At 41.2% G+C, this 25,406-nt stretch overlaps 1 protein-coding gene across 8 annotated transcripts in view; it reads right to left on the bottom strand.

Annotated features, from left to right (window-relative positions):
• Window positions 1-25,406, bottom strand: part of LTBP1 (latent transforming growth factor beta binding protein 1) — a 379,724-nt gene that overhangs the window by 26,275 nt on the left and 328,043 nt on the right. For all 8 annotated transcript variants that reach the window (XM_048843595.2, XM_075127005.1, XM_048843599.2 and 5 more), the window contains 3 exons: window positions 21,760-21,888; window positions 20,215-20,355; window positions 17,655-17,825 (listed from right to left, as the gene is read on the bottom strand). In XM_048843595.2, the coding sequence (XP_048699552.1) occupies window positions 17,655-17,825; window positions 20,215-20,355; window positions 21,760-21,888 (441 nt within the window). The remainder of the gene's footprint in view (window positions 1-17,654; window positions 17,826-20,214; window positions 20,356-21,759; window positions 21,889-25,406) is intronic.

The following is a 25,406-nucleotide window of genomic DNA, read 5'->3' as shown; positions in this document are numbered from 1 at the left end:
AGCCGCCTGTCCTGGTGCAGCTGCACTGCCAGCCATCAGTGCTCCAGGCAGCGCAGTAACGGGTCAGGGAGCGGGGTGGGGGTGGGGTTGGATAGAGGGCAAGGGAGTTCAGGGGGTGGTCAGGGGCGTAGATAGGGGTTGGGGCGGTCAGAGGGTGGGGAACAGGGGGGTTGAATGGGGGCAAGGGTTTGGGGGGGGCAATCAGGAAGGAGAGGGGTGGCGAGGGTTGGGCAGTTAGGGGCAAGGGATCTGGCGGTGGTCAGGGGACCGAGCGCAGGGGAGTTGGATGGGGCAGGGGTCCCCAGGGGGCCATCAGGGAATGGGGGGATGGATGGGGCAGGAGTCCTGGGGGGGCCGTCAGGGGGCGAGAAGCAGGGGGGGTCAGGAGGGGGCAGGGGCTGGGCCATGCCTGGCTGTTCAGGGAAGCACAGCCTCCCCTAACCGGCCCTCCATACAATTTCAGAAACCCAATGCAGCCCTCAGGCCAAAAAGTTTGCCCCCCCCGAGCTAGGAGGAAGGCTGGCCACTGGAAACCTGCTGCTGTCACTCGGCACCACCTCAGAACTTTGGGTAACTATATTCTGGGACACTCTAGACTAGTGCTAGTTTAGATGTGTGCTTTGTACTCAATAAAAACAAGGATTTTTAGGTGGAAGCACTCTTGTGTGTACGAATCATTTATCAGAGGGAATGTGTCCCCCACTGATTTATTTCCTGACACCTCCTAAAAAAACAGTGATTAGTTACCATAGTTTTAGGTTCAGATAACCCCAGGTAACATAATTTGCCTGTAAATTTGTGGTGACAATACATGCAACTATGGTCAGTGTACATGCAAAAGAGGTGCTCAAGTGTGTGCCTGAGCTTCTGAAAACTGGACTCAAAATCTCCAGTCAACTAGTTAATTCTATTGCTTCATATATTTAACACAGAATATTATAAACAGTTTTTCCTGACATGACCATGATTACAAATGAATAACGGCCAAATCCTCCCTCCCACCACAAAGAAAGCTTTATTTTCTGCCCAGCACCTTATAACTGTCAGCATTACAGAAAAAAGAGCCAAAGCTATCAACACCATGGCAGTTCTTTAGAAATATTTTAAAATGTGACAGTTTCACCATAGAAGAAATCACTGGAGACAAGGACAATGCCAAGAAAATATTTATTACACAAAATATGTGTCCCAATCAGATTCCGGACATCAGTCTGAATTGCTTAAGCTGTGCTGTCTCAGGAAATTGCATCATCTATGAACCAAGACTGAAAAGAAAAGGAGTACTTGTGGCACCTTAGAGACTAACCAATTTATTTGAGCATAAGTTTTCGTGAGCTACAGCTCACTTCATCGGATACATACTGTGGAAACTGCAGAAGACATTATATACACAGAGACCATGAAACAATACCTCCTCCCACCCCACTCTCCTGCTGGTAATAGCTTATCTAAAGTGATCACTCTCCTTACAATGTGTATGATAATCAAGGTGGGCCATTTCCAGCACAAATCCAGGTTTTCTCACCCCCCCCCCTTTTTTTTTTCCAAAAACCACACACACAAACTCACTCTCCTGCTGATAATAGCTTATCCAAAGTGACCACTCTCCTTACAATGTGTATGAAAATCAAGGTGGGCCGTTTCCAGCACAAATCCAGGTTAATTGTGGAAAAGCAGCATCACTTGCCCCATAACCTCAGCCGTGCAGAACACAATGCCATCCACAGCCTCAGAAACAACTCTGACATCATAATCAAAAAGGCTGACAAAGGAGGTGCTGTCGTCATCAAGAATAGGTCGGAATATGAACAAGAGGCTGCTCGGCAGCTCTCCAACACCACTTTCTACAAGCCATTACCCTATGATCCCACTGAGAGTTACCAAAAGCAACTACAGCATTTGCTCAAGAAACTTCCTGAAAAAGCAGAAGATCAAATCTGCACAGACACACCCCTGGAACCCCGACCTGTGATATTCTATCTACTACCTAAGATCCATAAACCTGGAAATCCTGGGTGCCCCATCATCTCAGGCATTGGCACCCTGACAGCAGGATTGTCTGGCTATGTAGACTCCCTCCTCAGGCCCTATGCTACCAGCACTCCCAGCTACCTTCGAGACACCACTGACTTCCTGAGGAAACTACAATCCATCGGTGATCTTCCTGATAACACCATCCTGGCCACTATAGATGTAGAAGCCCTCTACACCAACATTCCACACAAAGATGGACTACAAGCCGTCAAGAACACTATCCCCGATAATGTCACGGCTAACCTGGTGGCTGAACTTTGTGACTTTGTCCTTACCCATTACTATTTTACATTTGGGGACAATGTATACCTTCAGATCAGCGGCACTGCTATGGGTACCCGCATGGCCCCACAGTATGCCAACATTTTTATGGCTGATTTAGAACAACGCTTCCTCAGCTCTCGTCCCCTAACGCCCCTACTCTACTTGCGCTATATTGATGACATCTTCATCATCTGGACCCATGAAAAAGAAGCCCTTGAGGAATTCCACCATGATTTCAACAATTTCCATCCCACCATCAACCTCAGCCTGGTCCAGTCCACACAAGAGATCCACTTCCTGGACACTACAGTGCTAATAAACAATGGTCACATAAACACCACCCTATACCGGAAACCTACTGACCGCTATTCCTACCTACATGCCTCCAGCTTTCACCCTGACCACACCACACGATCCATCGTCTACAGTCAAGCTCTGCGATACAACCGCATTTGCTCCAACCCCTCAGACAGAGACAAACACCTACAAGATCTCTATCAAGCATTCTTACAACTACAATACCCACCTGTGGAAGTGAAGAAACAGATTGATAGAGCCAGAAGAGTTCCCAGAAGTCACCACCTACAGGACAGGCCTAACAAACAAAATAACAGAACGCCACAAGCCATCACCTTCAGCCCCCCAACTAAAACCCCTCCAACGCATTATTAAGGATCTACAACCTATCCTGAAGGATGACCCAACACTCTCACAATTCTTTGGAGACAGGCCAGTCCTTGCCTACAGACAGCCCCCCAACCTGAAGCAAATGCTCACCAGCAACCACATACCACACAACAGAACCACTAACCCAGGAACCTATCCTTGCAACAAAGCCCGTTGCCAACTGTGCCCACATATCTATTCAGGGGACACCATCACAGAGCCTAATAACATCAGCCACACTATCAGAGGCTCGTTCACCTGCATATCTACCAATGTGATATATGCCATCATGTGCCAGCAATGCCCCTCTGCATTGTACATTGGTCAAACTGGACAGTCTCTACGTAAAAGAATAAATGGACACAAATCAGATGTCAAGAATTATAACATTCATAAACCAGTCGGAGAACACTTCAATCTCTCTGGTCATGCAATTACAGACATGAAGGTCGCTATCTTACAACAAAAAAACTTCAAATCCAGACTCCAGCGAGAAACTGCTGAATTGGAATTCATTTGCAAATTGGATACTATTAATTTAGGCTTAAATAGAGACTGGGAGTGGCTAAGTCATTATGCAAGGTAGCCTATTTCCCCTTGTTTTTTCCTACTCCCCCACCCCCCAGACGTTCTGGTTAAACTTGGATTTGTGCTGGAAATGGCCCACCTTGATTATCATGCACATTGTAGGGAGAGTGGTCACTTTGGATGAACTATTACCAGCAGGAGAGTGAGTTTGTGTGTGTGGTTTTTGGAAAAAAAAAAAAGGGGGGGGGTGAGAAAACCTGGATTTGTGCTGGAAATGGCCCACCTTGATTATCATACACATTGTAAAGAGAGTGGTCACTTTGGATGGGCTATTACCAGCAGGAGAGTGAGTTTGTGTGTTGGGGGCTGGAGGGTGAGAAAACCTGGATTTGTGCTGGAAATGGCCCACCTTGATTATCATGCACATTGTAGGGAGAGTGGTCACTTTGGATGAACTATTACCAGCAGGAGAGTGAGTTTGTGTGTGTGGTTTTTGGAAAAAAAAAAAAAGGGGGGGGGGAGTGAGAAAACCTGGATTTGTGCTGGAAATGGCCCACCTTGATTATCATACACATTGTAAAGAGAGTGGTCACTTTGGATGGGCTATTACCAGCAGGAGAGTGAGTTTGTGTGTTGGGGGCTGGAGGGTGAGAAAACCTGGATTTGTGCTGGAAATGGCCCACCTTGATTATCATGCACATTGTAGGGAGAGTGGTCACTTTGGATGAACTATTACCAGCAGGAGAGTGAGTTTGTGTGTGTGGTTTTTGGAAAAAAAAAAAAAGGGGGGGGGGAGTGAGAAAACCTGGATTTGTGCTGGAAATGGCCCACCTTGATTATCATACACATTGTAAAGAGAGTGGTCACTTTGGATGGGCTATTACCAGCAGGAGAGTGAGTTTGTGTGTTGGGGGGTGGAGGGTGAGAAAACCTGGATTTGTGCTGGAAATGTCCCAACTTGATTATCATACACATTGTAAGGAAAGTTATCACTTTAGATAAGCTATTACCAGCAGGAGAGTGGGGTGGGAGGAGGTATTGTTTCATGGTCTCTGTGTATATAATGTTTTCTGCAGTTTCCACAGTATGCATCCGATGAAGTGAGCTGTAGCTCACGAAAGCTTATACTCAAATAAATTGGTTAGTCTCTAAGGTGCCACAAGTACTCCTTTTCTTTTTGCGAATACAGACTAACACGGCTGTTACTCTGAAGACTGAAAAGATTTCTATTCTACATTTAGACTGCTATCCTCACTTACATGTTTGACATCATCTGTAAATTGGAATTTAGGTTAAATACACATGACAAGGTTATTTCTTCTTAATTCATAGAGCTCAAGAAAGAGGAAAGGGCACTAGTCACAACAAATGATTTTTCCAGGAATTAAGGATATTTAGGTTCTTGCAGAGATAAGCTCTAAAGCAAATGGCTTCAGAAAAGCTCACAATGGATAAACTTTCCTGTTAAAGTTGAAGAAACTCAGGTTACCAACCTGCTTATTACAGAAACTTTCAGTTTTTTTTATTTCAGAACTTAGGCTGTTCAGATCTGCTAAAATAATAATTTCTCCTACTGCTTGTGGCAGACTAATAAAACTATAGTAAGAGTCAAGCTATGTCTGTGATAACTTCACTGCTGGTTTCCAACCACTCACTCATGATTTGATGTGTAGGAACATTAGCTTTCGCATTTCCTCTTTTAAATACACAACCCAATCTCTGGTCTATTTTTTCAGATCAGGGTTCATACCCAAAAGTAAATGAATATATGAGTCAAAGTTTTTAAAAGCAACTACAGCTTCACTATAGGCACTTGTACAAATAGTTAAAATCATCATAAAAACATTTTCAGTATAAATTGCCACTGCCATCTAAACAGCTATACAACAGTACAACAACCTAATAATTATTAAGTACTTTACCATAAATAAACAAATGCCCAATAGTACAAAAGCTTTGCAAAGTACTTGAAGGCCAAAAAAATCCAGGATCTGTAGGACCAAGGAGAGAAACAAATTCCAGAATTGAGGACTTGTCATGGAGAAAGCTCTGCCAGCATCTTTCTCACCTAGAGGGTCCCTAGCTTGAGCACCTTTGATGACTGACTGCAACTACAGAGATAAAGTTTGGGGAGAGGGGTAATCAGGGTCCAAACCATTTAGAGCCTAATAGGTCAAAACATCTTAGATTCCAGACAGAAACTAACTGGCAGTCCGTGCAGATCTTGGAGTACTGGTGTAATGTGCTCTCTACATGAACCTTTCCTTAGTGGTAACTGTACTCTCCTCTACCCAGTGAAGTTTCGAACATGTCTGAAGGAGAGCCTTATATAGAACACCTTGTAATAGTCTAATCCTGAAGTGACAAAGGCCTGAATAATGGTCACTAGATCCGCATATAAAATAAATAGTTGCTTGCACCCTATTTGCAAAGGAAAGAAGATAAAACTTAATCTTATCAACAGCGGGTACCTGAACTTCTAGAGGACCAAGAACGCCACAAAATCCCAAGGTTATGAGCTTGAGTAACTGATGCCCAGAGCTGATATAAACTCTGCCAGGTAGCTTCCCACACCTTAAAAACACTTCCCCAGTCTTCCTCATAGGAAGCCTCAGCCAGTTAGCCTTCACTCAAGTCCAGTTACATTCAGACACAAGGTAAGGCACTTTTGCTGCACCTGCCAGAGCTGATGAGGTGGAAACAAAGTTGGGTTCCTCAGCAGCCCATGCCTACTTATGAAACCTCCCAACAGACTCATATACACACTGAATAGGAGGAATGGGAACATGGAATTTTGCAGCTCTCTGCCATGGTCAATCACCCAAAACCAAATCTGTGAACTCCCAGAAAGAACTGAACAAAACCACTCCAAAGTGACTCTGTCTATCCCTACTAGAGACTGCAGACGCATCACCAATCCGAAAGCAGTAATAGTTGGTCCATGACAACATTATAGCCTCCACCCTACATATTTCCCTTTCAGCATCATATTTCCTCCAAATCACCACCACAGGAATCGAGGGAGCCTGACCCCCACCAAATCTTAAGCTCCAGGCAGCACTGTTTCACTCTCCTAGCTACCCTAAGACAGCCACTGAAAAGACATAGCTGTTGCAGCTGGGTTCTAGAACAGTGATTTCTAATGCAGGCTTTAAGCCACATTAATATACCAATCCTCCCCAAACAAAACACAATTCCAACACCCCCCTCCCTTACTCCCCCATCTTACTCAACAGCTTCTAATTTTTGCTGGTTTCTCTCCCGCACACCAGATTCACTATTCCCTGCAACAATATCCCTTACTTCACAATCAATCCCAGCTCCATAAGATTCTCAATAGGAGCTACTGGAGACTCAAGAATTTTTAAACGCAGGACTGGTGTAATGTGCACTATAAGGTGGGTAGAAAGCTGGCTAGATTGTCGGGCTCAACGGGTAGTGAGCAATGGCTCCATGTCTAGTTGACAGCCGGTGTCAAGTGGAGTGCCCCAGGGGTTGGTCCTGGGGCCGGTTTTGTTCAATATCTTCATAAATGATCTGGAGGATGGTGTAGATTGCACTCTCAGCAAATTTGCGGATGATACTAAACTGGGAGGAGTGGTAGATACGCTGGAGGGGAGGGATAGGATACAGAAGGACCTAGACAAATTGGAGGATTGGGCCAAAAGAAATCTGATGAGGTTCAATAAGGATAAGTGCAGGGTCCTGCACTTAGGACGGAAGAATCCAATGCACCGCTACAGACTAGGGGCCGAATGGCTAGGCAGCAGTTCTGCGGAAAAGGACCTAGGGGTGACAGTGGATGAGAAGCTGGATATGAGTCAGCAGTGTGCCCTTGTTGCCAAGAAGGCCAATGGCATTTTGGGATGTATAAGTAGGGGCATAGTGAGCAGATCGAGGGACGTGATCGTTCCCCTCTATTCGACATTGGTGAGGCCTCATCTGGAGTACTGTGTCCAGTTTTGGGCCCCACACTACAAGAAGGATGTGGATAAATTGGAGAGAGTCCAGCGAAGGGCAACAAAAATGATTAGGGGTCTGGAACACATGACTTATGAGGAGAGGCTGAGGGAACTGGGATTGTTTAGTCTGCAGAAGAGAAGAATGAGGGGGGATTTGATAGCTGCTTTCAACTACCTGAAAGGGGGTTCCAAAGAGGATGGCTCTAGACTGTTCTCAATGGTAGCAGATGACAGAACGAGGAGTAATGGTCTCAAGTTGCAGTGGGGGAGGTTTAGATTGGATATTAGGAAAGCTTTTTCACTATGAGGGTGGTGAAATACTGGAATGCGTTACCTAGGGAGGTGGTAGAATCTCCTTCCTTAGAGGTTTTTAAGGTCAGGCTTGACAAAACCCTGGCTGGGATGATTTAACTGGGAATTGTCCTGCTTTGAGCAGGGGGTTGGACTAGATGACCTTCTGGGGTCCCTTCCAACCCTGATATTCTATGATTCTATGACATTTTATTTGGGTGTCCAAGTATGGACATAAAGGCTCAATTGTAGGTATCATTTTTTGAAAATCGTGGCCAATATGCCCTATTTTCAAATATGGAAGCTTCAATTTAGTTCTTAAATCCATATTTAGGAACTTAAATACCCACTTTAGGCACCTAAATTAAGTGCTGATTAAGGTGCCTAGGTACTTAAACTTAGGCATTTATGTTTGGAAGTTGGATCTTATAGTAAAAACACATAAGTGCTAAGGGATCAAGGAGGCAGAATTTCTAAGTTTTTTATAAAACTATCCAAACAGAGATAGACTAGACTTCTCCTTTTGATTCAGAATGCACCTTTTCCATCAAGAATGCTGCTGTCTGAACTGATAGGAGCATCAAAACCCCCAAATAGAATTTTTGAGAATTACTATAAATTTCTATTATTGATTTAGTGACAGATGAAAAAGATTAGGTGATACAGGTCCTGGACAAGCTAATATCACTGTAGGTAGCCTTACAAGATCTAAGGTCAATATGAATTGTTCTGTAACACAGGAATATTACAAAGACAATCCTTTTTATTTCATCAAACTGTCAGTTCTTTGGCCTAATACAATAGATATACATACTGCTGAGTCCCAGAAAGAGTATAGAATGTTTCTGTGGTTACAATTTCAGTTCAGTATTAGATCCAAAACTGTGAAGACTTTTATTTGGAAGATAAATACTTTTATTTGGAAGATAAATGTTACTGTATGATTTTAGCTGTACGGTTGCTGCCTTAATACTTTATTGTGCAATATCACAGACAGCAAATTACTTCATCAGTTTTTAGTAGATTCTCTCTTATTTTCATGTATCTTACCTGTCTTACCTTTCCTGCATGTCAAAGAGACAAATCCTGCAAACTCATCCTCATGAGAGTAGTTATTACTCACCTTGGTAATATTACAGTCAATGCACGTACACCTGTGAGTAAGGGCTACTCAGATGAGCAAGTGTTTGCAGGACTAGACTCTTAGGCAGAAAGAGCAAAAGAGTCTGACTAGCTTTATAGTGAATTATGGAACTGCACCAACAGTTTTGATCAGGATAATGAAACTTGTTTCTGTAAATATATTGTCAGTTGTACACTTCCAACTGCCCAGTTATCAAGTTTACTGCCAAACAGCAACACTTGAATAGATTCTACCCATTTTCCCCCAAACTCCAGAGGCTCAGTCTCAGCTGGCATAAAACCATTATTTTACTTTGAGGGGGTCTATGGGAATCATTTTAACTTACAGCAGGAAAATAGCAGAATCCCCATTCATCATTTTCAGAAACAGGAGGGTTCCAATGAATGATTTTCATCACTGGTCTACAGCTGATCATATCACGGTTTCTACCTTTCTCATTTACATGCATTAACTGTGATATAAGTTTCCTGTCTTCGTCAGATGTTTTTATGTTGGATGGTGTTGAGACAGGGCAGGTTTAAATCTAACCATGAAAAATTCAAGCAGCCAAAATAGTCCAAGGAAAGCCAGGACACAAAAATTACTGGTTATTTTTTAAGACAGGAGTTCCCTTTATAACCATTTTTAAAACTGTCGGACAAATGGCTGCAACTCTGTTCAGACAGCCCAATATTTTCTCTTATGTCTGTCATCTATAATCTCAGATACAAGAATGATATAAGGAAAAAAGAAACTGCAGGTCACTGAATGATCATTCTGTGATCTACCAATTTTATCATGAAAATGTTCTGGTGATAATGCTTCCCCCACCCTCAGATCCTCCTTAACGTATGTTACAAATCTTCAGGGTGCCCCAACAACAGAAATATGCATACTGCTACAGTAGTAAATCGTCGAACACAAGGTATAAGGTATTTGACAAAGGAGCAACTCTAGGGCCCCCAGTCAGGACTTGAACCTATGACCGTCTGGCCCAGAAGTGTGAAAGCTCTCTCCTGAGCCAATGATATCACTTTTAAGTGTCGTAGACTGAAAACGTCAAATGATTCATTCATTCAGTTCACTCAGCTCTAAGTTTTCCTTGGTAAACATTCCTGAAGTGGTGAACTGCTCCCAAGGTTTGGGTTTCTATCTATAATTGTTCTTACATGATAAAAACAAGGCTCTTATTTTCACATTCTTTGCTCCACAAGGAAAAATATAATAGTGCCAAAAAACAGTTCCATTTGGGATCAAAACATGGCTCATGGTTTCAAATGAATACAAATATCCTACCCGTTCCTTCAGTGCTTATTAAAATTCACATAAGTGAACTGTATTCACTTAACACGTTCAATTGGAAAGAATTAGTTTTCAATGGAATGAAAAGAGTCATCCCTGATGACTGATAAATTAACTCATGGCTTCTTGTGTAGAGACATCAACAGTAATAGATAAGAGGGGGGAGGGATAGCTCAGTGGTTTGAGCATTGACCTGCTAAACCCAGGGTTGTGAGCTCAATCCTTGAGGGGGGCCATTTAGGGATTGGGGGCAAAAATTGGGGATTGGTCCTGCTTTGAGCAGGGCATTGGACTAGATGACCTCCTGAGGTCCCTTCTATGATATTCTAAGAGGACTTGGAAGAAAGGCATATAGAAGTATTTGTCTTGTACAAAATAAAGATACCTGGGCTCTGAAGTGCTCTTGAGCAGTACCTCAGCCAACTCCTGTTCTGACTTGTAGAAAACCAGTTCCAGTCTGCCTGGCTGACCCATAAATATATGATTCACCCCTGATGGTTTAAATGACTATTTGAGTTGGTCTGCTTCTTTCTGAACGAGATGGTCTGCCAGAAAGTCTCTCACTCCTGCCAGCGGAGAGGCAGTCCAAACAGAACTCTTCTCTGTCTGTTCAAGTAGTATGTGGCAACTATACTGTGTGTGAGAACCTGCACTGGCTATTTCTTGATAAGAGGAAGAAAGCTTTTGAGAGCCAGGCTGATGGAGCTTAGCAAAGAAGGTCTTTAAAAACATGAAATGAAGTCTAAATCTTCATTTGCAGCTTTTAGAGATCATTGTGGAAGTTCATTAAAGGATAATCCCTCATTTGACATTTTTTCACACACAGTAGTCACACTACTTTTTCTTTTCTATTACAAAAACCCAAAACAACATAGAAGGAAAGGAAGTTTCCTAGACAACAATATTTGGCAGAGAGAGAGAGGAAGTGGGAACTTTTGTGGGGGCAACCTTTTTTTATAAAGTTAAGGCTTCAGTGACATACACAGGTCCCTACCAACCATCACGACTACTCCAAAAAATTTGGCAGCAATGTGATTCCTAGAAGGTAACTGTGGAGGCAATGTCAGCAAGGAGAAACACACATTATATACAAAGCCAGTATGTTATATCTTGCTTCCCAGGTTTCACTGTATATCAGAAATCTTTTGCCACAATAACTGGTCAATCAGATCGTTATTTTTGGTGAAATCATAATAGTTTGCCTGATAGTTTACATTTAATTATATACTTTACTGCACCATGCTGATGGCCCATCTGTTCCTATTGACATAATGGGCCTAATTTCTGCCCTCCGTTATGAAGATTCAACCTCCAGGAAAGTCCATAGGAGCTGCCCCCCATGTAACTGAGTAAACTATTGAGCCCAACCATTTAAAAAGAATTTAGTATTTTAAAATATTTTAAAAATGCATTTAAAAGAGAGGCACAGCCTTTCTTTGTGGGTCACCTGCAGGCAGATACTGAATCTTAATGTTATATGCTTTTATTTAGCACGCACACTGTACATTGTGTTCTATTAGTTGCTGGTAATAACTAGATTGCTGCTTGATTATTTATAAAAAGCAGATAGTATCTACATATTAAAGGGGAAACCAACAACAATTATTCCATGTAAGCCAAAGAGCATTCAAAGGTTCTCACTGGAATCAACAAAACATGCTTCCAAATGGCATGAATAATTATTCATTCCTATTTTCTATTTTAAACATAAATTGAATTCGAAAATTTGACCTATAAAAAGATAATTAAACATTACTTCTCCCTTCATTATCTATCTTTAATGATCATTTTACTTTATAAATGTGTGTGGAAAACCAGCAAAACAAGCAGAGTGTGTGTGTATATATATACACATACATACATACATACACACACACACCCCCACAGCTTGTTTTGCTGGTTCTCTTCTTCCATGGATCAGCCCTGTAAGAGGGTGGCTTGCCCATGGGCTGGAGAACCTGGGGCTAAGCTAGCGATGATTACAAGATGAGCCCCACCTGAGAGGAATCAGGTGGTTCAAATATTAAAGGCAGCAGGAAGCTACAGGGGAGAGTATTTCCTACTGCGAGGGAACTACAGAGTAAAGCTGTAGGGAAAGAGAGTCTCCTGCAGTGATCCCTGAGGAAGTGACAGTTCTTTAGGGAAGAGAAGGGCTGGGTGGATGATTTCTTTTGTGTTTGTTTTTGGGAACTTTGTTAATTTAATAAAAAACCCAGACCCCAAAGAAGGGCTGTGATTGAGCAAGACTGTGTGAAGTTTTGTTTAAGGAGCCCTGAAGAAAGGGAAAACAAGGATAAGGCACTATAGCGGCACCCCGGCCACGAGGGGGGCATTCAAGTGACAGGGGTGGTAATACAATCCCCAATTAAAGGGCTACACTCAGGGGCTCCAACCCTCCCCAGACAGGACTGGTGCAAAGGGGAACCTTGGATTTATTCTGCCACTTAATTTAGAGCTGCCATTTCTACACTTTTTATTCTGATTCTCTCTTGGCTGATGGTTTAGCTATCCTTTTAGCGTATTTCTGTAGCCCCCAGAAATACTGTCCAACTGCACAAAGGCCCAGATCCTCAAGCACCTTCACATGTGCATAATTTTTATGGGACTACATACATGCTGAAATGTAATCACATGAAGAGGGTTTGCTGCATTAGGGCCTCACTTGGCTAACCCTCCTCTGTGTCACTTCAGAAATGAGCTCAACCACTTTCCTGATGAAAGATCCAATCCCTGGTTGCTCCTGAACCAGGATTCTTTGTATGGATTTGCAATCAAACTCTGCAGACCAGGCTTCTAGTTACTTTTCTGCTAGATTGGAAGTTGATACTTTTCAGTTATTTATCACAGAATTGCAGAAATTAGAGACTGAAAGGCCTATTAGATCATTTCATCTGGCCCTCAGACAGTGCTGGACTCTTCTCTACAGTATGCTTACCAGTCTTATTTTAACTATACTAAACACACAGTTCTGTTAAGCATTAATTTGATACATAGTAAGTTTAGTAATCGATCACTGGCTGAATGTCATGCTTTTAAGGGCAAGTGTAAAAGCACCTCTTACCCTGAGTCACCATCTCTTCCAATGCCCAGAATTGTCCGCAGGAGCCTTTCTGTGACATTGCTTGGCTTACAAGGCATGGAGAAGGTTGCAATTTCCTTTCTGAAACAATCCCCCTACTCCTTTTTTACTATTGTCTGGGAAGCCAATGTACTTCATGCTCTATTCGGGGGCAGCAGCCAACAATTACCCCAGCCAGTCAATTCAAAAATCATATTTTATTTTTAGCCTTACAGAAATAGGTCCTGATCTTCCAAAGCATATAAACACATGGGTAACTACTAGAACAAGCGGAGTTATGCATGTGCTTAAAAGCTTTGCTGGTTCAAGGCCATTGTGAGTAAATTATAAAAAATAAAACATAAGTAGAAACAAACACACCTAGGCTAATACTTTAGAACACTAAGATCTTGTCTACACACAAAAACTGAATCACTTTAACTATAACGGTATGGTTAAAATGATACAACTCCCACACAGTGGAAGAAGTTACTTTATATATCAGTAAAAAAGTGCTTATACAGGGATTGCTTATACAGGAAGGGGAATAAACTAAACCAGTAAAAGGCACCTTTATACTGGTATAAAACTGTGTCCACATTAGAGATTGGACTGATATAACTATGCTGGTAAAAAATTACCACCTCTCCCACCAGCCGACACAGTTATACTAGTACAAAAACTGTGTGTGCACCAGGCCTAAATTACAAAATACTGAAATATTACTTATATATGGCATGGCATAAAATCATAGCATCATAGACATGTAGGGCTGGAAGGGACCTCTTGTGCATCCCCCACATGCTGAGGCAGAACCAAGTATATCTAAACCATCCCTGACAGGTGTTTGTCTAACCTATTCTTAAAAGCCTCCAGTGATGGGAATTCCACAACTTCCTTGGGTAACAGTTAGAAAGTTTTTCCTAATATCTAACCTAAATCGCCCCTGCTGCAAACTAAGCAAACTACTTCTTGTCTTACCTTCTGTAAACATGGAGAACAAGTGATTACTGTCCTCTTTACATATTTGAAGACTGTGTTCTCCCTCAGCCTTCTCTTCTCTGGATTAAACATGTCCAGTTCACCTTTCCTAATAGGTCAAATTTTCTAACCCTCTTACTATTTTTGTTGCTCTCCACTGGACTCTCTCAAATTTATTTACACCTTTCTTAAAATGTGGTGCCCAAAACTGAATTCAATACTCCAGCTGAGGACTCACCAGTGTCGAGTAGAGAGGAACAAATACTTACCATGTCTTACATACAATACTCCTATTACCATATCCCAGAATGATTTTTGCCTTTTTCCACCAGCATCAAACTGTTGACTCATATTCAATTTGTGATCCACTATTCCCCCCAGATCCTTTTCAGCAGTACTACTGCCTAGCCAGTTATTCCCCATTTTGTATTTGTGAATTTGACTTTCCCTTCCTAAATGCAGCACTTTGCACTTTATTGTCTTTATTGAATTTCATTTTATTGACTTCAGACCAATTCTCCAATTTATCTAAAACATTTTGAATTCCTATACTGTCTTCCAAAGTGCTTGCAACCCCTCCCTGCTCAGAGTCAGATGCAAATTTTATAAGCACACTTTCCACTCTATTATCCAAGTCATGAATAAAAATATTGTAAAGTACCAGACCCAGGACAGACACCTATGGGCGCAGACTCAATATGTCCTGCCAGTTTGACAGAAAACCATTGATAACTACACTTTGAGTACAGTCTTTCAACCAGTTGTACAACCACGTTAGAGTAATTTTATTTAGACCATATTTCCCTTGTTTGCTTATGAGAATGTCATATGGGAAAGTGTCCACAACCGTACTTAAGTCCAGCCTTACTTAACTCACATCTATTATGTCCCCCTTATCCACTAAGCCAGTTGCTCTGTCGAAGAAAGAAATTAGGTTGGTTTGGTGTGATTTGTTATTGACAAATCCATATCGGCTATTACTTATCACCTCATTTTCATCGAATAAAATAGCATCTCTTCTCTCACAGCTTAAAACTCTGCTGCTCTAACAGATCTGTGTTCAGGCCACAAGTCCCAAAAAGAGGTCTGTTTATAACCAGAGAGACTTCTCCCCATACCCGTTTAGCTTCCAGTCATATTGATAAAAAGAATTTTGTGTCCTTACACAAAACAATATTTTTTTGAAATAATAAGACAAACACATTCATTTTCCACTATCTATGTCAGCTAGCTAACGCTCCAAAAATGTCAGTAGTATTAGGCAATATTCCCTGGGAGGATGCATTTCCCTAATCAATAGCAATACCCCATTTCTTTCTCCGCTAGCAGGCTTCCTTATCTATCTTAAATGACCAAGACTCATTCTTCTGTAGGTCTAATTATTCTACACAATACCTTTAGTAACACTTCATTATTATGTCAGTATGTCCCTTTGAAGGCAGTCTAGTATAAGATATAATTGCTCCATCTGTATATATGCAAAAATGAGTTATTAAAATCCATAATATTTATGTAGAAGGTAACATTCATATATGTGTGTGCGAAGAGAGAGAGAGAGAACAGGCTACATCATCTGCCATAGAGGGACAGAAATTTTAAAACTATAAAATAAAAGTAACTCTGTGGAATGACAAACTCTTCTTTCACAAAAATCATTCACTGAAAAGCAAAGCAGTCCAGCAGGGCTATAGAGGAAACTTGCCAAGTTAACAGATGAAAAACAATTTCTTACTCTGGTACTTTTTCAATAGGCAGCATTGTATGAACATAACTTCCCCTCTAGTCTATTAAACCTTAATATTACCCCAGACCACAATAAGAAGCAGCATATTTCTTTCTAAATATTAACTATATGTTAGCATATAACAAGAAAATAAACCTACTCTGAATTTTGCTCTATAATATTAATGGGCAAAATGTATCAGGCCTACATTTTCTGAAATGGCTCTAATTTTCAGAATGCCAATAAAAAAAATGTAAAGCCTGAGTTTTAGAGGTGCTAATCACCCACAATTACAATTGAAATGAATGAGAAAGGTTGATGCTCAATGTGACGTTGCACTCCATATGCTCTATGAAAAATATGCTTGGAATGTGAATATAATGTAACTGGAATATGCTTTATGCAAAAGGTCTCTTAGAAGGTATCAATACAAAGCTTATAATCTACTGAGTGTGTTCATCCTATTTGTATGTACGTATCATTCTTGTATCTAAAACTAGAAATATGAAGTTAACTCTGAGGTCCTGTTGTAATTATGCATAGTGTGGGCCGTTAATGGTGGTTTAGAATCTTGATGGCTCCCATTATCTAGAACAATTGGTTGTAAATGGCTCTGTTTACTTGTAAGTCTTCCTGTGAGTCAGGATGGAAAGAAGGAAAGAATCAAGGCTTGGGGCCTCACGGGACATAAGACCATGTCACCTCGTACTGGAATCCATCTTAAACCTGGTCCTTTTCCATTTAGAAGGAGGGGTGGGGACCCAGAGAGACAAAGGATTCCCACCTTGTGCCAAAACTATAAAAGAGGGTGGAACAGAACAAAGGGGACTGCAGTCATGAGAAAACCCCTAGTTACCAGCTGAGCTTGTACTAACAAGAACTATACCAGGGAAAGGATTGGCCCAGACTAGAAAGGAGTCTAATCTGTGAAAGAAGTTTATTGGAACATCTCTGAGGGTGAGATTTACCTGGATTCAGTTTCTTAATGTATTAGGCTTAGACTTGCGTGTTTTGTTTTATTTTGCTTGGTAACTTACTTTGTTCTGTCCGTTATTACTTGAAACCACTTAAATCCTACTTTTTATACTTAATAAAATCACTTTTGTTTCTTAATTAACCCAGAGTAAGTGATTAATACCTGGGGGAGCAAACACCTGTGCATATCTCTCTATCAGCATTATATAGGGCGGACAATTTCTGAATTTACCCTGTATAAGCTTTATACAGAGTAAAACGGATTTATTTGGGGTTTGGATCCCACAGGGAGCTGGGTGTCTGGGTGCTGGAGAGAAGTGACCTGCTGAGCAGTTTTTGGTTAAAGTCTGCAGCTTTGGGGGTGTGGACCAGACCTGGGTCTGTGTTGCAGCCGGCTAGCGTGTCTGGCTCAACAAGGCAGGGTTCTGGAGTCCCAAGCTGGCGGGGAGGCTCAGAGGTAATCTCAGCGCATCAGGTGACAGTCCCAAGGGGTTCTCTGTGACTGAACCCATCACACTCAACACTTCTGAAAGTCAAGCCCCAGTGTTTTTAAAACTGAGGCAGCAAAAATTAGAGGTCATTTTTGAAAATCTGGACTTTAGTTATTTCCATTTAGCAGCATTGGTTTATGGACAGCCAGTTTCTTTTTTATGCTATTAATTCAGGTATTGAGAATACAGGGAAAGAGATTAAAATGACTACTGGCTCTAAAAATCATCTTAGGAACTGAAATGTACATTTCCTTACCTGAGTCCTTCATGGGACAGAGTGCACACTGCATGCCCCAGGCCTCACCATATAAGCAGCAGCACTCAGTGTATGTAGTCTGCTTTCCAACCAGAGGCCGGCTACAAACAAAATCCTCACTCAGATGTTGCCAGCAAAGATCCTGGTAGACTTCAGTTTCTTCAGTTTGTTCTGAAGGAGAAGTCAGTATTACATCAGTACCACAATGCTCTTACTATTTCAAAGACATTAGTAAAATACAGTGTTATCTAAATGAAGGTTACAAGAATAATCTAACATTATTGCTTTACATGAAACCAAAGCTGGATGGGTTTACTAATGAATTCAAATGTTTAACTTAGAAATTATGACTACGTGATTATGACTAGTGATTTGGAGTGGCTCAAATGTTGACTGTCGAACTTGAGAAATCTGAAAGGGTCCTGGTATTCAGAAACTGTTGAGCACCTACTCTCAGAAAAACAGGCTTCTTTAAAGATTCTTAAGCTAGGCACCCAAGAGTGGGACACACTGAGTTTCTAGTCACTTCTGAAATTCTTTGCCAAGGAGTGCGATTTTTCCAAAGTGCTCAGCATTGACTTAATTCTACTCCTATTGGAATCAATGGAACTTCCACTAACTTCTGTGGGAGCTGAGTTAGGTCAACGCTAAGTGCTTTGGAAATCCCATCCAAGGAGTGAACCCTAAAATACATTAACTTGGATTTCCTTACACTGGGTAAAGATTGTATCAGTAAGACAGTTTAAGAAGTTTGTCCGCTAGAGATGGGTGGAATATTTTTGACACAATATTTTTGTCAAAATATGCTGTTTTGTCAATGCTGAAATGTTTTGTAGGGACACATTGGTTTCAATTAGGTTTTTGACAGGAAGGTTTCTGAGTTCCAGGGCTCTCTGACCACTGTTGACCACACCTACCCAGAAATAAACCCAAATAGAAAAGCTGCCTTTTTGGCTCAGAAAACTGACATTTTCCTTTTGTGAAAATATTTGAATGGTTCTGTTTTGTTCCAATGCAGAATGAAAACAAATACTGAAACCACAAAAGTTGTCACGAAAAGGAATTGTCATCCTCTGGTGAGTTGTAGTAACCGCATTTGTTACATGGTGTAACAATACAACTTCAACTACACACACTACATGTAAAATCATAGGATTGAACCCCAACTCACAAGGAAAATGTGGTATTCTGAAAGCATGAAGACTACCTGAGTTTAGATCCATCTTTTACAGCACATGTAGCCAGAGGCTTCAAATGATAGAATTAGAGTTTCACTGTGCCTTTAAGACACTGCACATTGCCTCCCTGAGCTCCAGAGAGCTGAAAGGAGAGTGGGAAGAAAGGTGCAAATACCATCCATCTATACACAATGAACTCTGCATGCTAGTGGCTGTACTGTTGCCCTTTTTCCTCCCTCTCTACTTTAGAGAGGATAATGCCAACAGTTAAAAAACAGGAGCACTATGAACTTCCCAAGTACAAAGATTGTTGTTCTGCTAGCCCTAGTGCTTGCATTGTCTGGAGACTCTTGGCCCTCTCCCCTCCTGGCACATCCATGCAGGGGCCCAGCATAATCTTGTCCATAGTTTGTTTAGTTAAAACACCACTGTCTGGTTGAGTTTTAGGTAAGGATTTATAGAGATTTATTATATGATCCACATAAAATAAAATGTTCAATCAATCTGCACTAGTACCCCCTATTATGGAAACCTCTTAGATGGTTAAATTCTTCATTGGCTGCATAGAACAGAGGCTTGAATTCATTGCTAGACACACCACTATTAATCAAATGTTTTAACATTTCTAAAAATGTGTATGATGCAGAATTACATAGTTAGCGTTGCTAACTCTTTCGATTTTATCATGAGTCTTAGAATATTTGGTGTTTTTCTTAAAATCCCTGCTGCTGGAATTAAGAATTTGCGTGAGATTCTCAGCTTTCATTAAAAAAGTAGTAAGATTCTAACCCTCTTGGTTGTGGAGAAAAGCTTGAAAAAATGAACGGAGTGTACCCTAAACAAACTTCCTACAGTTACAAAGCTGAGAGACAAATGAGGGACATATCCCATTGAGTAATCAGAGGCACAGATATAATTCCCACTATTTACTCCTATATCTTTCCTCTATTATAAAAACACAATCTCTGTTTTGTCTGGAGTGAGTCTTAGCCAGCTATCCCTCACCCAAGTCCCAATTTCAGTGAGATGCTGGGCAGGTTGGGTCACTTCACCTTCAAGGTTGGAACAGATAGAGATCCAGTGCTGGGTGTCATCAGCATATTGAAAATACCTCAAACCAAGCTTACTCATTAACAGTCCCAATGGTCCCATATACACACTGGGGGACACGATGAAACCCTGTGGAATTACATGAACATGTCCTCAGCATAGATAAAAAACTGCGCAAGACTACCACCTGAGATTTCCTCAGAATGGAGCAGAGCCACCCAATAGTGACCTACATTGGTAGGATCTGCAGCCATATCTACAACACCTCATGGTCAACAGTGTCCGTTGTTCATCCTGTACAGGAACAGTATAATGCATATAATGGAGCATACCATTTGAATCTGCTGGTCTGATACACTGCTTTTCTGTGGCATCCAGAACCATTGGATGGGTACAGAAACAGTTGTAAGATCCTTCAGTGTTAATGCACTGGCCATCCACACAGCTGTTTGGGTCCTGACATTCATCTGTATCTTTAAAAGGGAAGAAATGCACCAAAAAAAGTCAACATCAAAGAAGTTGCATTGTGTAAATTAATGCCTACAAATTCTTAAATTAAGAACAGATTTCCCCAAGTGCCACCTCTGAATTAGTCCAAATACAATTTTACAGAGGGAAAAATTCTGCCTGCACCTATGCCCAAGTGGAGGAATAGGAGTCAGGTAGCATCTTTACCCTACTCAGAGCACCGGCACAGGAGAGAGGCAGGATGCTGACCTATTGCACTCAAGAATTGAGCAGCCTCTTGATTAACACATTGCAGTGTTTCACAGGCCCAGGTGGGCGTGCCATAGTTATGCCAGCTGCATCCACAGCAGATTCCGCAGAGAATGCCTGCATGCTGCTCTTTTATTCGGTAGCAGTAAGGACCATTGATGAGCACCCTGCCCAAGGTCCCTCTGTACTTCTGCGGAGAGAAAAGGATCTTCCTTTTTGGCCACCACAGCTCTACTCCTCGTAAGCTTGGCTTAGAGAGGAAAAGCAAGTATTCAGCCCTATGGAAACAGCAGGCTGTTTTTCTTAAATGACATTAAATCAGAAAAGAAAATATCTTTGTAGAAGATAGTCTTAGAAACCCCAGGTGAAAGGCTCTCTTATTGTGGTTTCAAAAATTACTTCCTTTCATTATGTTATTCTGCATAGTCTATATGGTTTTCCGCTGAAGCAGCAAAAGTCAGGGTCACACTTATGAATAAGTTTCAATCAAATGGCAAGCATAAAGGAGTAAGAGGTTCTGCAGACTAAAAGGAACGTGCTTATGTTACATCAGTGACCTGAACTGTAATTCCATATTGCATATTAACTCTTTGTGGAGAAATCTGTACTTAATAAAAATCATAGTGTTAATTCAATTTATTGTGTTAAAAACTGCACACTTACCAAAGTTAAAGTGGGATAAAGCATACAGGCCTTCAGTGCCTGATTTGTGTACAAAGAACAGAAAGCTAGATTGTATCTCGTAGATTGAAGCAGCAGTGTGTGGCAAGAGAGGGAGTAGGTTCCTCTCACCTTGTGCATTGCACACAAAGGCCACTCTGATTAGTAGCTCCTGTTCTCTGGGGAGCACAGGGGCTGCTGCTGACATGCAAGCCCCTGGGAGCAATTTGCTGAGAAGAAGGAAGGGAGTAGGCAGAGTCCTGGTTCTACCTTCCTCCACCATATGTCCTTCAGGAGAGCTGGCCAGCCATGCAGGAGGAAGGGGGAGCATGCTGCACTCCTTAAAAAGATGCTACAGGAGTAAAGGAAGCTCTGTGCTTCCCTTACTATGAGCTCTAGATAAATACCACATTTCAGCCTTGCATTTTTACTGCATAACTCTGCTTATCATGCCCATCTGCATACCATTATAATGTACAGTGAGGCATTAAAGAACTTACCAAAGCACTGGAGTTTAACAGGATCATAGTATGTGCCTTGTTTACAGTAACACTCATAACCTGGCTGTGTGTTCAGACAGAAGCCATTTTTACAGATTTCTTGTCCGAAGAGCAGGCATTCATCTGCATCTGTAGAGAAAACTACAGTTACAGCCCTTACTCAGTCATGTAGGGGACTATAGAGCAAGCCCCACTTACTCCCCTGTTCAGACTGTGACTCTGGCTGTTGGGAGCATAGCCAGGGCTACTTGCCACTGCGAGCAAATGATTTGGGACTGGGTTGAGTGTGGTGTGGAGATCTGGGGGAGCCTTGGTTCTGCCTCCTTATTTGGTGGCCCGAGTAACTTAGCTGGATGCATGGGGGAAATCAGTCACTCCACAAAAAAGGGTGCAGTAACTTAGTCCCTTCCCAGAGCAAGGGGGAAGCAGGGAAGGAATTGTGACTTTGAGACACAATTTATTCTCTGGTCTGATTCTGGGTTGCTGCAGCTATGCACTATATCTTACTCAGGGCAGATTGTAAGGTGACAAAGTGGATACTAAGATAAAATACTATTGTATTTCCATACAGCCCAATTCTGTCACCCTTACTCATGCTGAGCAGTCCTTTACTCTGTGGGTAGCTACTTCAAAAGGAAGGGACTACTCCATGTGAGCAAGGGTGCCCAAACTGGTAAGCTACTAAAGAAGATTTTAGATTTATATTGCCAATTCAAATTAGTGGGAGGCACAAACTGCAGCAATGTTGTAGATGTCCACATGCTGGACTGTGAACAAGGCTAATTCCCAGAGTCACACAAAACAATCTTATAGATCCAAAGTAAGGACAGCTCCTGTTAAATCCAGTATACTGAAGTGGTGTAGCCCTGATGCATCCTATATACTTTGATGCAGACTGAGGCTAAGGAAGAAAAAGTTTACTAAGACAGCAAACAACAACATAAAGACAGTTCTGACAAAGAGATAAAACCCACTGGTTAGAGCAGGAGAAAGAGGTGACAATAAACTTACTAAACAGGGCAGAGGCAGCCATGGCCCAAGTACCCTGTACTATACACAGAACAGTACACAGGCATAAAAACATTTCCTCACAGTCCAGGCTATGTGAAATCGACAGCACTCAGTTGGCACCTCCTGTATTTTTGCTTTGTAATTGGCCTTAGGTCCAAGCAGAACAGACCAAGAGGACTGACTGTGCCTTCCACATATCATTTGTCCTTTCTTCTGTTTGGCTGAACTTCCTCTTCTGTGACTGTCTCAGTTCAACAATTGTCTATGTATATGTAAATCTGTTGTTAGGTTTTGTCTCCTCCATTTTGAAGCAACGGAGGTAATCCGGACCCCACTGAAGTCAGTGGCAAAACTCACATTGACTTCAATGGAGCCAGGATTTCGCTCCATAGTTGGGAGTTTCTATGATATACGCAAACAGCAGTGGTGCTTGCTGGATGGATTGTCCTAATACCGTTAATAGAGATGACCTGGGATCCAGTCCTATGGCACAACTGTTTGTGATGGTTGTGTACCACCTGCAAGTGTGCAGCATGTCGTTTTTACCTGTATTTAGCTAGGATCATGTATTTCTCATTCCAGCATGGCCTACTTTGCCCATCACATTTTCACTGTGGGTGATCATCATCTTTCCTGCCTGCATCATCCTTTTACCATTGTGTGGCTTGACCAAACACTCATCCTGACTGTGCTCCTTATAATCGCTGTTTTGCTCTCTGCACATGTTTACAGACTGAGCACCCCCTCTATCTTCCTCCACTGTGTATGATCTAGAATCCTGAGGTTATTTTCTGCTGTGCTCATGATTTATTTTGTTGGTTTTGTACTTGTTTAGGGAACCTCAATAAAGATTTCCCACACACAGACATAATTATTACTGTTGCTATGTACAATTATAAAGACATTCATCACTATTGTATCTGAGGACATTTGATACAATTTAGAACAAGAGATATTTTCCCAGAAGTAGGAAGTATGTATCAGACATCTCAATAGTCACAGTATACTCCATATTTAAACATACAATGAAGCATATTCTTAGCAGATAGAATCAACAATATCTAAAATGAATTAGTGCTCTTAATAAGGTTTCATTGAAAAATATAAACCATGCTAACACATACTTACTTTTCTACAGTTTTATTTACTTTCTACCAAGCTTTTACTTTTTGTTACTTTTGGAATTTGCTTCCTTTTTCCGCCCCTTTTTCTTTTAGTTTACCAAACATTTACTCTATTACTTCGTTTAAACCAGGCTGGTGTTAGAAATGCCAATGAAGAATGAAAGGTACAATGTATAGCAGATAAACTGGGCCAAATTCTGCACTCAATTCCCCTGGCGTTAATCCATTGGCTTCAACAGTGTCACTCCAGATTTACACCAGGGTAACAAGAATGTCACTATGAACTATTTTTTCCATCTGCTGAACAGTTCTCAAGGTGAATTATTAAAATACTTACTTTTCCAGAAGAGCTGAAAGGACTATAAAAATATTTTTACAGTCACTTTTCCAGCCACTAAGCAATTTTAAACATTAAATATTTTTTTAAGTTTGATTGTTTAGCAGCAAGCCCATTATAATGATTAATTAAAAAAAAAATCACATAGCCGAGTGACTATCCACCTTTTCTTATGGAAACAGAATATGTGGTTTTGGGGAAAAGTGGGAGAGCTGGGGAACATACATTTGTTTTTGCAATAAATTCCAAATTAAAAATATATGGGTTACTCCTGCAAAAAGAAGCATGCAGATGAAAGCAAAATAAATACATGATGTGTTAATGGAAGAGAGAAATGTCGCATTTTACAAAATAATCTGTCCATTTGCAGGTCCACTGTCTCCACTATAAATCTGCCATTTATAAGGATATTGCCAAAACTTATTCAATGCAAAAATCTTGTTAACATGGTGAGAGTTTTCCTGGAAAACATATCTAGTTATAAAATATTTTAATTTCCATATTTTAATATTTGTAGCAGTTGCAGATGTCATCAACTGCAAGGCAGCATAACCAATCAAAGAAGCTTTTTATCTCAGATGCCTATACACATACAAATCAAGTGTGCTAATTTTTTGTTGCAAAGAATAAATAAGCATAGCAAAGACACAAATAATATCATGTGCCTGCTCCATCCAAAAAGAACTGTACTCGGAAACTGGATTTCCCAGTTCTGTACAATCTGCTATAGATCCATGATGTCTTTTTCAGGTACTTAAAAAGAGAATTATGAAATCTTTCTGATTCATCTATATATTATCTGTCAATCTGTCAAGGCCTCTATTACCATAGAATCTCAGTACCTCGCAATCTTTAATGTATTTATACTTATCATATTCCTGTCAGGTAGGGAAGTACTATTATCTACATTTTACAGATGAGGAAGTAAGGCACAGCGAAATTAATCGACTTGCCCAAGGTCACACAGGAGGCCTGTGCTGGAGCAGAGACTTGAATTCAGGTCTACTGAATCCCAGTCCTATGCCATAGCCACTGGGCAATCCTTCGCCACTAATTCAGATACAAAAATTAGTGGCCTATTCCTGAGAAGCAACAAGAACCTGTAACTCCCACTGATTTTAATGGACATAGCAGATGCTCATCATCTCTCAGAATCAGGCCCTATATGGCATAAC

This window comes from Caretta caretta, chromosome 3 (assembly GCF_965140235.1).
Source record: "Caretta caretta isolate rCarCar2 chromosome 3, rCarCar1.hap1, whole genome shotgun sequence".
Lineage (NCBI taxonomy): Eukaryota > Metazoa > Chordata > Testudines > Cheloniidae > Caretta > Caretta caretta.
This window is presented reverse-complemented; position numbering and strand designations above follow the sequence as displayed.